The sequence below is a fragment of the Mustela lutreola genome, chromosome 1 (assembly GCF_030435805.1).
Source record: "Mustela lutreola isolate mMusLut2 chromosome 1, mMusLut2.pri, whole genome shotgun sequence".
NCBI classification, from domain to species: domain Eukaryota; kingdom Metazoa; phylum Chordata; class Mammalia; order Carnivora; family Mustelidae; genus Mustela; species Mustela lutreola.
This window is the reverse complement of record NC_081290.1, coordinates 217096364-217111272: the sequence shown is the minus strand read 5'-3', so window position 1 is coordinate 217111272 and position 14909 is coordinate 217096364. Positions and strand designations below refer to the sequence as shown.

Sequence of the window (14909 nt, the reverse complement as noted above, 5' to 3'; positions counted from 1 at the left end):
TGCAAGATGAGAATTTAGAACTTGTATGCTATCCTCACTTTGTCTCTGCCTCAGTTTAATTAGATCACAATGTTCAGTGTAAACGCTTTTATTAATGGCTTTGCAAGTAAACTGTTACTATATTTCCTAAATAAATTTCCTGGAGGTGAAAAAAATAAATAAATAAAATCAGATATATTTTATTGAGTAGTAGGAACTGAGGTAGCTAGGCCTTTAATGTAAGGATTTATGTTAATTGGCAAGAAGTTGGGCTGTGTTTAGTGATTTTTGTAGCTGTAGGTGCTGGAGGCTTCAAATTTTCCTAGGTCTGTCTTAGTCTTTACTCTTGGCTTTGGGCTTTCTTGTATACTAGTCTTCGGACTGTCTGCCTTGTAGCTCTTTTTTTTTTTTTTTTTTTTTTTTTTTTAGATTTTATTTATTTGACAGAGAAAGAGAGAGATGGAGGTAGAGTTAGCATGGGCAGGGGGAGGCGCAGAGAGAGAGAGGAAGAAACAGCTGAGCTAAGGAGCTCCATGTGGGACTTGATCCCAGGACCCTGGGATCATGACCTGAGCCAAAGGTAGGTGTTTAATGACTGAGCCACCCAGATACCCTATCTTGTAGCTCTTTCACTTGTAATCCCTATCATTATACTGGAGTTCTTTTGATATCAAGGTGGGGTGTGTGTGTGTGTCCTAAAATATTAAATTTCAGTCTTTTACTTGGCCAATGTCTTGGGGCTGTGACCTTCATGACTGTTTCTTCAATTGTATAGCTTTTTTTTTTTTTTCCCTCTCCCTCCTACATGTTTGGTTACAGCAGTCCCAATTTGTTTCCTTGAAGTTCTGACCAAAGTGCCCTATGCTTTATTTTCTCTTAAGTGAAACAGAAAATCTGGAATCCCCTTCCCCTAGTTGGGATAAGACTCTGGAAGTTTATTTCCTCTGAATGAAAGAGGTTTGTTATGGAAAAGTCTGGGGACTTACTTCATAACGGTCTCTCTCTCCCTCCCAGGAGAGGATTTTTCACCAGTCTTCATCATGAAAACCTGGCAGAGTTCCTGGAGTTAAAATACCCAAATGCTTGGGAGTTCCCCTTACACTATGGCTCCCAGGAGTTTCTCACTACCACTGTTAGGCCATACTCAATCTCCAACCATTCATCAAAATGTTCACGTATCTCTACCAGTTATGGATACAGCTGCTTCTCTTCCTGGTGAGCAAGTCTCAGCTGTGTTCCCCTGGATGCACTTATCTCTGCAGTTCTGAGGGGGGGTAGGTGAGCCTTTGTCCTATGACCTCATTCTCTCATGATCCAAGAAAAGTTGATTTTCCATTTGTCTAGCCTTTTCTTGCTGTAAGGATGAGAGTGTCCAGAATTCTTATATATCAGACTTGAAACCAGATGTCTTGCATTACTTTTATATATAAAACACATTCCTTCCTATTTGCATCTGCAATCATCTTTACATTTTCCTAATTCCAGAAAACTGTCTAGATACAGCTTATATAAATCTTTGGTAATAAGTTCTTGCCAAAATGTCAGTGTGATTATTTAAGTTAAGCATCAGTATTCTAATGTGAGTCATTTTAGACATGGTTTGATGAAATTAACTGAGGATGAGAACCACCAATAAAGAATTTAATCAAGATTAATACCTTCATTTTAAAAGGTTGATAAGGTGGGTGAGCACATTAACGGTTTTATCCATTAAATCTTTTGGTGCTAAGAATTGATGTCCCTTGTCTTATCTAGGTAAAGAATTTTTGTTTCTTGGCAGAAAAAAAGATTATTTATAAGTTGAACTACAGTAGGAATTTTTCTCAATTGACAGAAGGCACAATTTTTGCCTCAAACCCTTATCTGGTAGCTTGTTTAGAAACAGTAGGCTGTGTCTAAATCAAAGTTTAGTAGAGGTGGGGTGGGAGATTAATTCTATCAGAGAGCCTCCTTCTCATTTAAAAAAATTAGATTTGTCAGTTGAAAAGCTGGTAAACACTGTTTAAGCATGTTTAAATATTTTTAAAACATTAAATATTGCATAATACAAATAAAATAGCCTTTAAAACATTATCTACAATACAATTCTCTTTTTGTTAAAATATATGTAGTGTTATTATGCATATTTTATAAACTAGATGGAACAGAAATATGAAATGATTACATGAATTCTTCTCTCATTTCTGCTCACTTGCATTTTCTGGATTGCATGTAATAAACAAGTAATGCTTTATCAAAAGAAAAAACCTGGGGCACCTGGGTGGCTCAGCCGTTAAGTGTCTGCCTTTGGCTCAGGTCATGATCCCAGGGTCCTGGGATTGAGCTCCACATTGGGCTCTCTGCTCAGCCGGAGGCCTGCTTCTCCCTCTCCCACTCCCCCTGCTTGTGTTCCCTCTCTCTCTTTCTCTCAGTCAAATAAATAAATAAAATCTTTAAAAAAGAAAGAAAGAAAGAAAGAAAGAAAGAAAGAACCTACAGAAGTTAAAACAAAAAAGCTAATTGATAAAACTTTAGCACCTGAATAGAACATAGGGTTTGTTTGTTAGGCCAGTTACTAAGGCACACACAGAAAAACCAAACTTTTTGAATCTTCTTTCTCATTCCTGCTGGTCAGAATCATAACCCTTCTTAAAAAGACCCTGCTCAAAGGGGTACCTGGGTGGCTCAGTCAGTTAAGCATCCAACTCATGATCTCACGGTTGTGAGATCGAGATCGAGCTTTGCATTGGGCTTTGCACTGGGCATGGTGTCTCCTAAAGATTCTCTCTCTCCCTCTCCCTCTGCTCCTCACCCCTTCCACCACGGCTTATATTCTCCCTCTAAAATTTTTAAAAAATAAATGTTTACCTAATTTAAAAGAAGAAGAAGAACCATGTCAAATATACATGGCTTTGGCATTTCTATAACAGTATGTCTCTTCTCTCTTGCCACTTGTAACATTCTTCCAGGATAACATTAGTAGTGAGGAAGGGAATGTGGATGATGACTGTTTCCACTTAGATTTGTCAAGCACTTAAATATAGACCTTACTTATATTATACTAATTAATCCAGAAATATTCCCACTTCATAGGTGAGGAAAAGAAAAATCGAACAGGTTAAGAAATTTTCCAAACATCCTTTGTCACAACCCATGGAACTCAGGGTTTTATGCAAGCTTGTGTTTCTCCAAAATTTGGCATATAATAAAAACTCAATAAATATATTTAATAATTGAGCTATTTAGAATTTATGGACCACAGTTTCAGGATTTAGCAGTGGCCTTCTGATCCTGCAATTAATTCACAATTAAAAGCCCATTTTCTGGGATAAAAGCCAATTTTCTGGGAAACAAACTGTAGGTTACAAAAGGGAGTGGGGTAACCACATAATGTTGCAATGAGCACTGGGTGTTATACGCAACTAATGAATCGTTGAACACTACGTCAAAAACTAATGATGTACTATATGCTGGCTAACTGAACATAAATCAAGTAAATAAATAAATAAATGAATGAATAAATGTCAACTTTAAGCACGATGGGTTTTTGAAGTCCAGATTCTCTAAGCAAAGAGACTTGTTCTCCATCACGGAAAACATGATCACCATGCTGCCATCCAGCATCGTTGTTATCTCCTTTATTGTACTTCATAATGCTTTTTCAAATTTGTTTGTTTGTTTGAAGCTTTATCTCTTTCCTTTACAGGCACCATCGCTTGGGCTATGCATGTACATTTTATCTCCTGGAATACATTTTATAGCAGAGTAACAATATTTATTAGCACTTTCACAAATATTAGCACATTGGATAATCCCTTTGGAAATAAGACAGATACCATTGCTTTCATTTAAGGATGAGGAGGCTAGATCTCCAAGAATTTCAGTGATTTGCTTACAGTCATACCCAGAGCTAGGCTCAAGGGGAGTTCTCTGACCTCAGATCTATGTTAAATGTTATATATATATATATACACACACAGACATACATATATGTATGATATATCTATATCATATAACCTCTGTTATATGACCTGATAATACAAAATCTTTTTCTTTCTCACATTTTTAGGGACACAATATAAATTCTCCTATAGTTTGAGTATTCTTAATCGTTTTTGTCCCTTACTTGTTTACCTTTTGTTCCAGTCAGAGTTTTTAATTGCATTCAACAGATACTAACTCTGGCTAATTAACAGAAAAAGTCTTTACTAAAAGGATACTGAATAGGTCAGGAAATCATGGAGAATGAGGTTCAGAAACAGGTGGGGACAAGGGAGCAAGAGGGTAACAACCATGAAATCTGCTAAAACCATGCTATAAAACACTGGATATTTCCTTGATGTTCTTCCAGTCTTGCAATCCCCCATAAGTTATTGCAACTGTTTTTGCCCACGACCAGAATAGTTTTCCATCACTCTTGTTTCTGTGTGTCACTATATCTGTTTCAAAGGCTTCCTGGGTATATCTGACTGACTGAGAATTGATCGTATGGCCATACTCTAGTTTCAGGGGAAGTTGGAAAACCAGTCCAAGTATATTTAGTCTCCGTTTTTGGAGGAGAGCTCTTTCTTTCCCCAAGTTTCATTAAGCATACTCGTCACAAAACATGGCAAGTTGGTTGAAATAATTGAAAATTCCCTACTGTGATCCCCCAAATGACCAAATTCCAGAACTGATTCTAACTTAGTTGTATGTGTTCTTTCTTTGGGCTAACTTTCTTTGAGACAAGAAACATATTTAATTTACAATTTCAACCCTGCTGTCACTCAACCAATAATTATCCTTGCTTTGAAGCTTTCTGAAAGGTTTAAACTTGTCACGTAGGTTCAGTTACCTAAGAATACCCTTTCCAACGTTATCCTCTCACATTTCTTTCAAATGACTGAGCTTCATCAGGGCCTGACAGTATGAGCTAGTGCTTTACAAAATATTTTCAAAGCATGAAAAATGTATCTGGGATTTTTCCATGTCTTGGGGTTTTAATATATGCCTTATTATTTTACTCCAAGAATTCTAAATATTTTATAAATAACATGTTTCTGAGTCTGAATAATCCTTTCCTCTACAGTATTTTTGAACAGTGGCTCCGAAGGCACCATCCTCTTCAAGAAGTTTATCCAGAAGCCAATGCACCCATTGGACACAACCGGGAGTCCTACATGGTTCCTTTTATACCTCTCTACAGGAATGGTGATTTTTTTATTTCATCCAGAGATCTGGGCTATGATTATAGCAACTTACAGGAATCAGGTAAAGTTTAATTTCTTTCATATGAATTAGTGAATCTAGTGTGATCTGCTTCTTTTGAGAAAGTACCTAGCCTTACGTGTTTATAATGTTATCCCCAAAGCCTTTAAATTGGGAAGGCACATTACAACACTTAATTTTTCACTAATTTATTATTACATGAACTAAGATGCAAGGATCTTTAAATTCACATCCAATCTGCTTAATATAGGGCATTTTGTATATGGCAACCATGAAAAGAACGCTAGAATTAAAATCAGAAAAAAAAAAAAAGGCGAGTTTAAGGCATGACTATCAGCTGACCATTAAGTGACCTTGGAAATTTTGCTTCAACACCATGAATCTCGGTTTTTTAACCGAAAATATTGGGATCAGAATAGCGCAAAGAGATACTGTGACAGCTTTTTAAAGACCTTATTTATTTATTTGAGAGCGAGAGAGAAAATGAGCTGGGGAGTGCCAGATGGAGAGGGAGAGGCAGGTTCCCTGCTGAGCTGGGATCCTGACGCAGGGCTTGATCCCAGAAACCTGGGATTATGACCTGAGCTGAAGGCAAATGCTTAACCAACTGATCCACCTAGGCGCATCAAGATATTGTTATAATTAAATGAATATGATATATTAAAGTGTCCAAAATGGTGTGGTACAAGATAGACATCCAGCAGGTTTAGAGTTATCTTTGGGAACTTTCTCCTAGGGTTACCAAGAAACTATTATGATAATTGTTATGACTATAATTAAAGTAATAACATAAAACTCTAAGATTATAATTATATCCAGGCTTTAAATAACCTTCCTGAGTAGAAATATGTCAATATCTTAATAAATGAGGAACAGTTAACAATGCCTTCCCCCACCCAAGAGCTTGCTACATGCAGATCTTATACATGTGTAATTAATAAATCATATATTAGATAAGTATTATTATCTCCAGAAATAGGTGAGGACACTAATACTATGAGAATTTAAGTGATTTTCCCAATAGCAGACACCAGTATATAGAGGAGCCAGATATCAGTACCACAAAGCCCTCTCTTCAAGTCACTACATCATTCTTCTACTCTAACACAAGAGAGTCAACAATCAAAACCAGTAAAACAACATATGGCTTGTAGGTAAGAGGTATTCAGTAAACATTGACATTTCATTAAATTCATTGATAATTCATAAAAAGGATAAGTCATAAAAACAAGAGAAGTAAATTAAACCAATTAATGACATTTACTAACTTCTAACCCTCATACTAGATTTTAAAGACAAAAATGACTGACATAGTTCCAAACCTCAAGCAGCTCCAAGTTCAGTGTGGAAGCAGGACAATTGTGCAAGAAAGTACAAAACATCAGGCTGTGTTTAATGCAGCAAAAGAGTCATAAACAAAAATCCGAAAGGAGCACTGGGGAGAAAGCAATAACTTCTGAATAATCCAGCCTAGAAAGACCAGACCTTGAAGAATGAGCAGGCAAGTAGCAGATAGAAAAGAGCAGAGAAGATTCTAAACGAAGAGAATACCAAGAAAAATAGAGGTGGAAAGTGTACAGTGTAATTATGCAATGCTAAGTTCTCCTATTGGAGTAGTAGAAGTAATGGAAAATTTCCCTGAGGAGAGAAATGGAGTCCCATTATAATAACTAACACATATTGAGTATTTTTGATGTGAATGAAACTCCTCTAGGAATGCCCTGTGCCTTATTTTCCTTAATTTCATAACTATTATATGAATGAGGCACTATTATTTCTTTTTTCCTTTTTTAGGTGAGAAAACAGAGGCTTAAAGAATGCAAATAAGGTGTCCTGGGCCATCAAGTTAGCATGTGGCACTGCAGAACCACAGTGTAGGGCCAACAAGAGAACCTGTATTTTGTCAAATTTTACCTGCCCTTTGGGGGACCCTTAGCTGAACAAATATGGGTTTCATTAACTTGTTTTGTTTTATCTGAAAATCATAGCCAGTGGAAGGAATACTAAAATGGCTAGCATTGGATATCAGTTTTTTTGAAAACCTTGAGATCACTGAGAACAGGGGATTTTGCAAAGTGCCGTCATATTGTAAGGGGAGTCAAAAAAGTGGTAGTCTCAAGTAACATGTTTCCCCTTCTGAAAGGGAGGGAAAGGATCAAATTGGGAATGGCTTTTCAGAGATTTACCACTTAGGATTTTATGATTTCCAAAACATGCCAAAATCTTTCATGGGCATAGCTTTTAAACATATTGTTCCTTCTGGCTGAATTCTGACCCTGTTTATCCATTTGTCAAACTCTCAGATAGTAAATCATCTTATGCATATATATAGCCATGTTTAATCACTCCTTACTAGTTATGTAGTAATTTTTTATATTTAAAATTTCCCCTGTCCATCATGACTATAGTCCCAGAAGATTAGACTTGACATTCTACAAGCTTCTCTAGTTTAAGTATCAAATGACATCCAGTATCTTTGGGTGAATCAGTTTGAGTACATGTGATATTGACCATGAAGTGTGGTATCACTTAACCAATATAAATAAAGCTTATTATTAATATATCACCCCCTTTTAATATCCAGGTCATTTTTAGATATGTATTTTTAACATATTTCAAGTCTTCTATCATGCTATGTATTTTCTAGGTGGTATTATGATTTATTTATTCTTTCTACATACATGTATTTAGTAACCACCTAACCAAGCATTGTCTTAGAATGGATACAGTGGTAAACAACATAGTCTATCTTCACAGGGTTTGCACTGTAATGGTAGATAACCCAACTATGTACCTAATGACTTCTTTGTTTAGGGACATACCTACCTCTAGGGGTCAATGAAGTGATATTTCAGAGGACAGCAGTAGGACTGGAAGAAGTTATTAGTTGAAAAGGGGATCTTGATTTTGGGTTTTGGCTACATTGTTAAAATAACAGAAGTGATTGATAAATTTTAAATGGTTTGAGTTTACAAAACCTTCTTGTTGCTGCAGCAGACAGGAAATTCTGTAGCAGTTGTAAAGCAACTTCAGAGAAGGAAGTGATGACACTGTTAGAGGCTTCCAGGAGAGTGGTGAAGACAGTGTGGGTGGCTGTGGTTGTGCTCAGGAGAGGGCAGAAGGCATGAAAGAATTTGAACTATTTTGAATTTATATAAAATGTACAGAACTTGGAAAGTGATTCATATATGAAATGAGAAAAGGAGATATCAGGGATGTCTATGAACTCTCTGGCCTATGAAAATGGTGGATGGTGACACGCTCACTGAGATAGGCACAGTAGGAGCAAGGCCAAACATGGAGGACTCTCCTGGTTGCACTAACTACACAGTGAAACGGGTGATAGGAAACATCAGGGCAAATATGTCTCGGGGGCAGGGGATGGCCTTGAAACTCAGAAGACATTCTGGCCTGCAGTTACTAACAGGCAATAAATTACACACATCAGCATATGAATTGCTATCTCTGCTAATCTTCACAGTCTAATGTAGTAGTGATTTTGATTTTGTTTTATAGGTAAATTGAAAACAGAAAGGTTAGGTGACTAATTCTAAGTCATAGAGGTACTAAGTGGCCAATAGTGAATAATTTCCCCTCCTTTACTCCACAGTAGAGAGGGCTCTCTTTAGTCCCCATGTGTCTTGTCCACTATGTTCTATCTCATGGTTTCTTCTCTGGTGTCCAAATGGGTAATTTTTACTGAAAAGGCAACAAAAACCATCTAACACGGAGGAGGGGGTGAAGGCTCAAAGAGTCCCATTAGGGCCTTATGGTATTTATATTTCTAGTTAAATATTTAAAAAATAAAATGGATTTGAAATGTTTTATCTTTTGACGGTAATTTTCATAAAACTGTAAATCTACACCATTAATTTTAAGAAGTTTGACTTTAAAAACAATGACAATAATTGCCTGTTTTCCTTTTACGAATTATTCTATTGCTTCTGATACACCTTCAAGGAATTTAAAATGTGTTCCTATTTCTTGCTAAACTTTAAGCCTACTAAAAAGAGTCCCTAAAAACTTTTTGATGTAATTTAGTTCTCAAGCAGTTTGTTATTCATCATTCAGGTACTCATGTTTGTAATTACTTAAGTGTTTTCTGCAAAAGGCAGCTGTCAAACATTTGTCAAACATTTTCTCTTATAATCGAATTTAGTGATGCTTTTAAAAAATGAGCAACAGGTGATTTTGTTGCATGCATAACTGATTCAAGGAGAGACCAAAAAGCTTTGGCAATGAAAGCTTGTGTCCTCAGTGCTGTTGGTAAATGTGATCCTGCTTTCTATATGGTACTGCTCTGTTGAGAGCCTCCTAAATGCAATATATTCCCAAAGACCTTGATATTTGAGGCTAGAAATGAGAGGAGGAGACATGATCATGGTAACTAGAGTGCGTCGTTCTGCAGATGGGATTTAATGATGGGCTTCTCTCGTTCACAGATGTGTTCAATAGCTACTATGCTTGTCTACACAGAATCTTCTCTATGTATTAATAATTATTTTAAAGTACCCGTGCCAGGTGGTGGTCCTGTTTCCTTTGCCTGGAATGGCTTGCCATCAACATCACATGCTCAAGTTCGATTCATTCCTCTACTCAGTGAGAAAGTCTTCTGGGAAGCCTTCCTTGACTCCCCAAACAGTTATAAGAGGTCTTACCACCACAATTCCATTGTATCTTTTTACATACTTTCATCATTGCAACATTACTCTTGAAATACTTAGCATGCTTGTCAGTCTTTTTTTACCGTTATTGTTTCCTTCAGACCAGGACCTCTGCTTATGTGTCTTTTCACTTACAGTGCCAGGACCACCACGTGGCATATCATGTGTCTCATGGAACATTTACTGTATGAATGAATCAACAAATGAATGAATACAAGAATGAAAGAAAAAACAAATAAGACCTAATACTTGCTCTCAAGAATTTATGATCAAGTCTAAAAAGACATACATATAAATAATTATTAACACATCGACAATTGTGTCAAGTGACCCAAGGGAGTAAAGAAACAGAGAGTCTGAGAATACAAAAGAAAGTTGAACTAAATAAGTAATCAAAGCAGGTTTGAGAGAGAAATTCTTTTTTTTTTTTTTAAGATTTTATTTATTTTATTTGACAGACAGAGATCACAAGTAGGCAGAGAAGCAGGCAGAGAGAGAGAGAGAGAGGAGGAAGCAGGCTCCCTGCTGAGCAGAGAGCCCGATGTGGGGCTTGATCCCAGGACTCTGGGATCATGACCTGAGCCAAAGGCAGAGGCTTTAACCCACTGAGCCACCCAGGCACCCCAAGAGAGAAATTCTTACTGGAAGCTTGTTCCATGGAAATATCATTGAAATTACTATAGAATAATGAGAATTAGTAACAGTTATAAATTGCTTTCTAAGTGCTAAGTTATTATACCAAGCGCTATATATACATTGTCTCATTTAAAAATTATAGGCAAACCTTTTAAGTTATAGATTTGTAATTCATTAAGTTACGATAATGGTCCCAAACTAACTGATATATTTGTTGTGTGAGCCAATGAGCATGTGATTCGAACACAATAGAGCACAAGACAAACAGAATAAACTTTTATTCGGAAGAGAAAGGGTGACATGAATAAATGGAACTTTGGGTAAAGATAGAAAAATTCTGATATTAAGAAAGAATTTAAAGGTGCACTGTTTGGATAGCTGATAGCTAAGAATGAAAGGCTGAATTTCGGTTTGGAGCCACTAAGAAATGTAAAGAGTGTTTCAAAGAAGACCCTTGGTGACAGTAAAAATTGAGACCACTTGGAGTGGACTGAAGCAGAGAAATTGTAAGAGAAGCTGGACAGCAGAGTAGATGTAGAAATAGTATTTTGAAATTGTGATTTGGGTTTAAGCAGAGCCAGAAACAGAGGAAATCAGATTTCTTATGTAACCGCTCTGTCCTCTGCAAGACATTTTAAATGTGTTTTATATATTGAAGTAACTACTAGCAGAATAAGACAGACATTTGTAGTCACTCTTTCAAACTAATTTTAAATACATTGAAAACAGTAACATTTTGATGTTTCTTTTTAGTTTTAGCTTTTTGACTTTTATTGTTTAGATTTAAATATCAAAGTTAAAAGTCATTTGTATAATTTATTTGTTAATATTTATCCTTTGCAAGTTGTTATCCCTTACTGGTGAAGAGAAACTCTAAATTGCAATACTGTTCAAATTATGCTTACTGGGCTCTAGGAATTATAGAGGTAACTTAGTGACAGCTGGCAAAAAGATGGTGTCAAGGACAGAAGAAAAGGTAATGGGAAAAATGAACTGGGTTTTAGCTCTTTAGCCCCACATAAGCCAGAGAAGCTCACTTTTATCTCCTTTGAATGAATATTGGGTTTTAGTACTATGATATTCATTTGTAACAAATTTTCCTGATTTAAAAAAAGAACAATCCTTCTTTAAAAAACATTTAGAACATTATCAAGTTTATGGCCAACAACATGACTTCCATTAAATTTTTTTTTTAAAGACCTTAAGTTGGGGCGCCTGGGTGGCTCAGTGGGTTAAAGCCTCTGCCTTTGGCTCAGGTCATGATCCCAGGGTCCTGGAATTGAGCCCTGCATCCTGCTCTCCGCTCAGCAGGGAGCCTGCTTCCTCTCTTCTCTCTCTCTGCCTGCCTCTCTGCCTACTTATGATCTGTCTGTCAAATAAATAAATAAAATCTTTAAAAAAAAAAAAAAGCTTAGGTTGTGTACAGTCTTAAAGATTTATTTATTTATTTATTTATTTATTTATTCATTTGACCCTGGAACCCTGGGATCATGACCTGAGCTGAAGGCAGAGGCTTTAACCCACTGAGCCACCCAGGCGTCCCTCCATTTTAAATTTTATTTCATGTTGCTATCCCTGCTTTCCAAGATAGGTTATTAGATAAATATTCCCTTTCTCATTGGTTTGTATATCTCATTTTTATTATATATGGAGTTCATATATAATTGTAATTCCAAAATTTTGTAAATTAATTACTCTATTGTCTATTGTAGTGGGTATAAAATCAACTTTTTAAAATAATTAGGACTTTCAAAAATGCAAATGACAGAAACTCCACAGGAATGAGATTATATTAAAAAAGGGAATTTATTGGTTTAAAAAATCCAAGGATGGAATGAACACTCAAACTCTGGGAAAGGCAGAAATGCAGCTGAGACTGAGGAACAGCAGGAACCAGGAAATTAAAAGCCCTAATACTCTCTCTTTCTCTCTCTGTGTGTATCTCTCTGTTTCTCTGTTCCTCTGTCCTTCTGTCTCTCTCTCCTCTAGCTCTCATCTCTATTTCTTGGAGTGCATTCATCCTGTCTTTCACAAGTTGAGATGTAAGCCTGTCATAAGCTCTCAAGCCACCTGACAATTCCACCACAGAGAATTCTGAGTAAAGATTCTGATTGGCCCCCCTTGAGTCAGTGGTCTACCATGTACTGAGCAATTATACCCAAGGAAAGAGTTCATAAAAGAATGTTATTGGGATACCTGGGTGGCTGTTAAGCATCTGCCTTCAGCTCAGCTCATGATCCCAGGGTCCTGGGATCCAATCCCACATCAGGCTCCTTGCTCAGCAACAATAACAATAACAAACAACAATAACAACAATAAAACAACAATAACAAAACAAACAAACAAAAAAGGTTAAAATTTCTGCATTAGTGAGGACGGGAAGGTAGGGATAGAAAGCAGATTCGGGTTCAAAGATCAATGGCTTAAATATATTTCTTGACTTACTGCTCAAGCAGCAGTCTTTGTATGTTGTTGAATATCAGCTCCACAATTTCAGGGACCAGAGCTGCTTCTTTCTTGTGATTCCACAAGACCTAGGGTTTAATCTGGACCACATGGTCCATGATGGCTCATGGACACATGATCTGCATTCCAGATAAGCAAAAAGAAAAAAGGAGAAAGGAGAAGACATAGCTTCTTATTTTTAAGGAAACTGCCGAAAAGTTACACATATTGCTTTTGTTCAAGACTTGAGTCACATAGACATAATTTGCTGCAAAAGAAGCCCAAGATGCACTTTCTGGTTTTCTTTGTGTACAAAATGAATATGGAGTATCTTAGAGTATCTTATAAGCAGTGATGGTATTTTTAAATCAATCAAGCAGAAGGATACAAGTTACTAACTCCCAAGGAAATATAATACAAAGAAATGTAATCATAGCACCATATTTGTTTCCACTGTGAACATTTATATACTAAAACCAATGAAAACCCTTGATGTGGATTTGGCCCCAAATCATGAATTGTTATTGTACTGAAAAGGAAAGAAAAAGGGAGTTGTAAGAGAACAAAATTATTATTTCTGTATGAAGAACTCCAGATAGAAACTTGATGAATTAAAAGATGATAATATTTGCCTGTTATTTAGAAATGTGGAAGCAAATATCAGAATAAAGATCAAAAAGTTATGGTAGTTGACTTGGTTGTAGACACTGCATAATTTACAGGTTAGATATTATCAGTCAATTTTAAAACGTTCCAACGACGTGGTGTTATGTTCCTATTCTAATGAAGAAACTAAGGCATAGGAGTATTAAGTGTGACTTTTCTGAGCTCTTACAGCTCATAAGTGGCAGAGCTGTCATTCAGCCCCAAGCATCTGACTCCATAGTACTCTGCAAGGATAACGATGATGATGTTGATGATGATGATGGTGCAGCTAATGATGACAACAGTCAAAACATGGGATATCTTTCTGTTTCAGAACGGGACATTTTTCAAGATTACATTAGGCCCTACTTAGAACAAGCAAGTCGAATCTGGCCATGGCTCACTGGGGCTGCTGTGGTGGGCTCGGTCCTCACCGTTGTGCTGGGAGGGATCACTCGTCTATTGTGTCGGCGTCACAAGAGAAAGCAGCTCCATGAAGAAAATCAGCCACTCCTCACGGAAAAGGAGGATTACCACAGTTTGTTGTATCAGACCCATTTATGAAAGGCTTAGGTAATAGAATAAGGCCAAAAAGGCCCTCACTTTAAATCAAATGATGCTCAGGTCCCCAGGAGTTGTCCCCAGAGCAATCCCTGACATTTGTTTATGAAGACTATTATCAGGATTGATACAAAGTGTACCCACTCCTCCTCCAATTCAGGTAGAATACACCTCTGCTTGCCTCATTGTCATTTAATCATTCCTTTAATAGTTTTCCTCAAACCCATATTTCTAAGAAAAGGATGCCATTTAGTAATGAGTAACTGCTACCTGTATCTGAATGAAAGTGCTATTATAAAAATGTGGGAATAATTTTGATCGTTCCTCCTGATTGTTGAATGAAATGTTTCCTTTTATTGTCCCCTTCCTTTGATTTTAATAAAATAGTAACAAATCCACACTGACTCTTTGGAACTTGAGAAGTACATTTCTATTTTCCTCAGAAAGAATAATGTTTCCTTTGTATTTTATATTCTTGTTCCAATGTGTTAGGGACTTCAAATAGTCAACAACTTTCAGCTCCCTCCTGCCATAGTCTGACTATGTGTCTGAAGGTCATTGAAAATAAAGGCCATGCCTGTATGATAAATCTGGCTAAGTATCTATCTCAAGATATACTCATTAAATACATTGATAACAGTGATAATCCTATTGAAAGCTTTTTTTTTTTTTAAGTTTCTAAGAAGAATTTTATTAGAGGACATTAAAAATGCTACAAAATACGTGAAGTTTGAGAACTATTATGTGAATTGCCTTCTTGCAGTTCTAGTAAAATTACATTTCTGTTTCTCT

General features: G+C 36.5%; 1 protein-coding gene across 1 annotated transcript in view; it reads left to right on the top strand.

Annotated features, from left to right (window-relative positions):
• TYR (tyrosinase) overlaps positions 1–14515 on the top strand; it is a 108784-nt gene extending 94269 nt beyond the window's left edge. Inside the window, exons 4-5 of the mRNA XM_059186923.1 lie at positions 5027–5208; positions 13891–14515. Coding sequence (XP_059042906.1) covers positions 5027–5208; positions 13891–14120 — 412 coding nt within the window. The 3' untranslated portion in view covers positions 14121–14515. The remainder of the gene's footprint in view (positions 1–5026; positions 5209–13890) is intronic.
• The last annotated feature ends 394 nt before the right edge of the window (positions 14516–14909 follow it).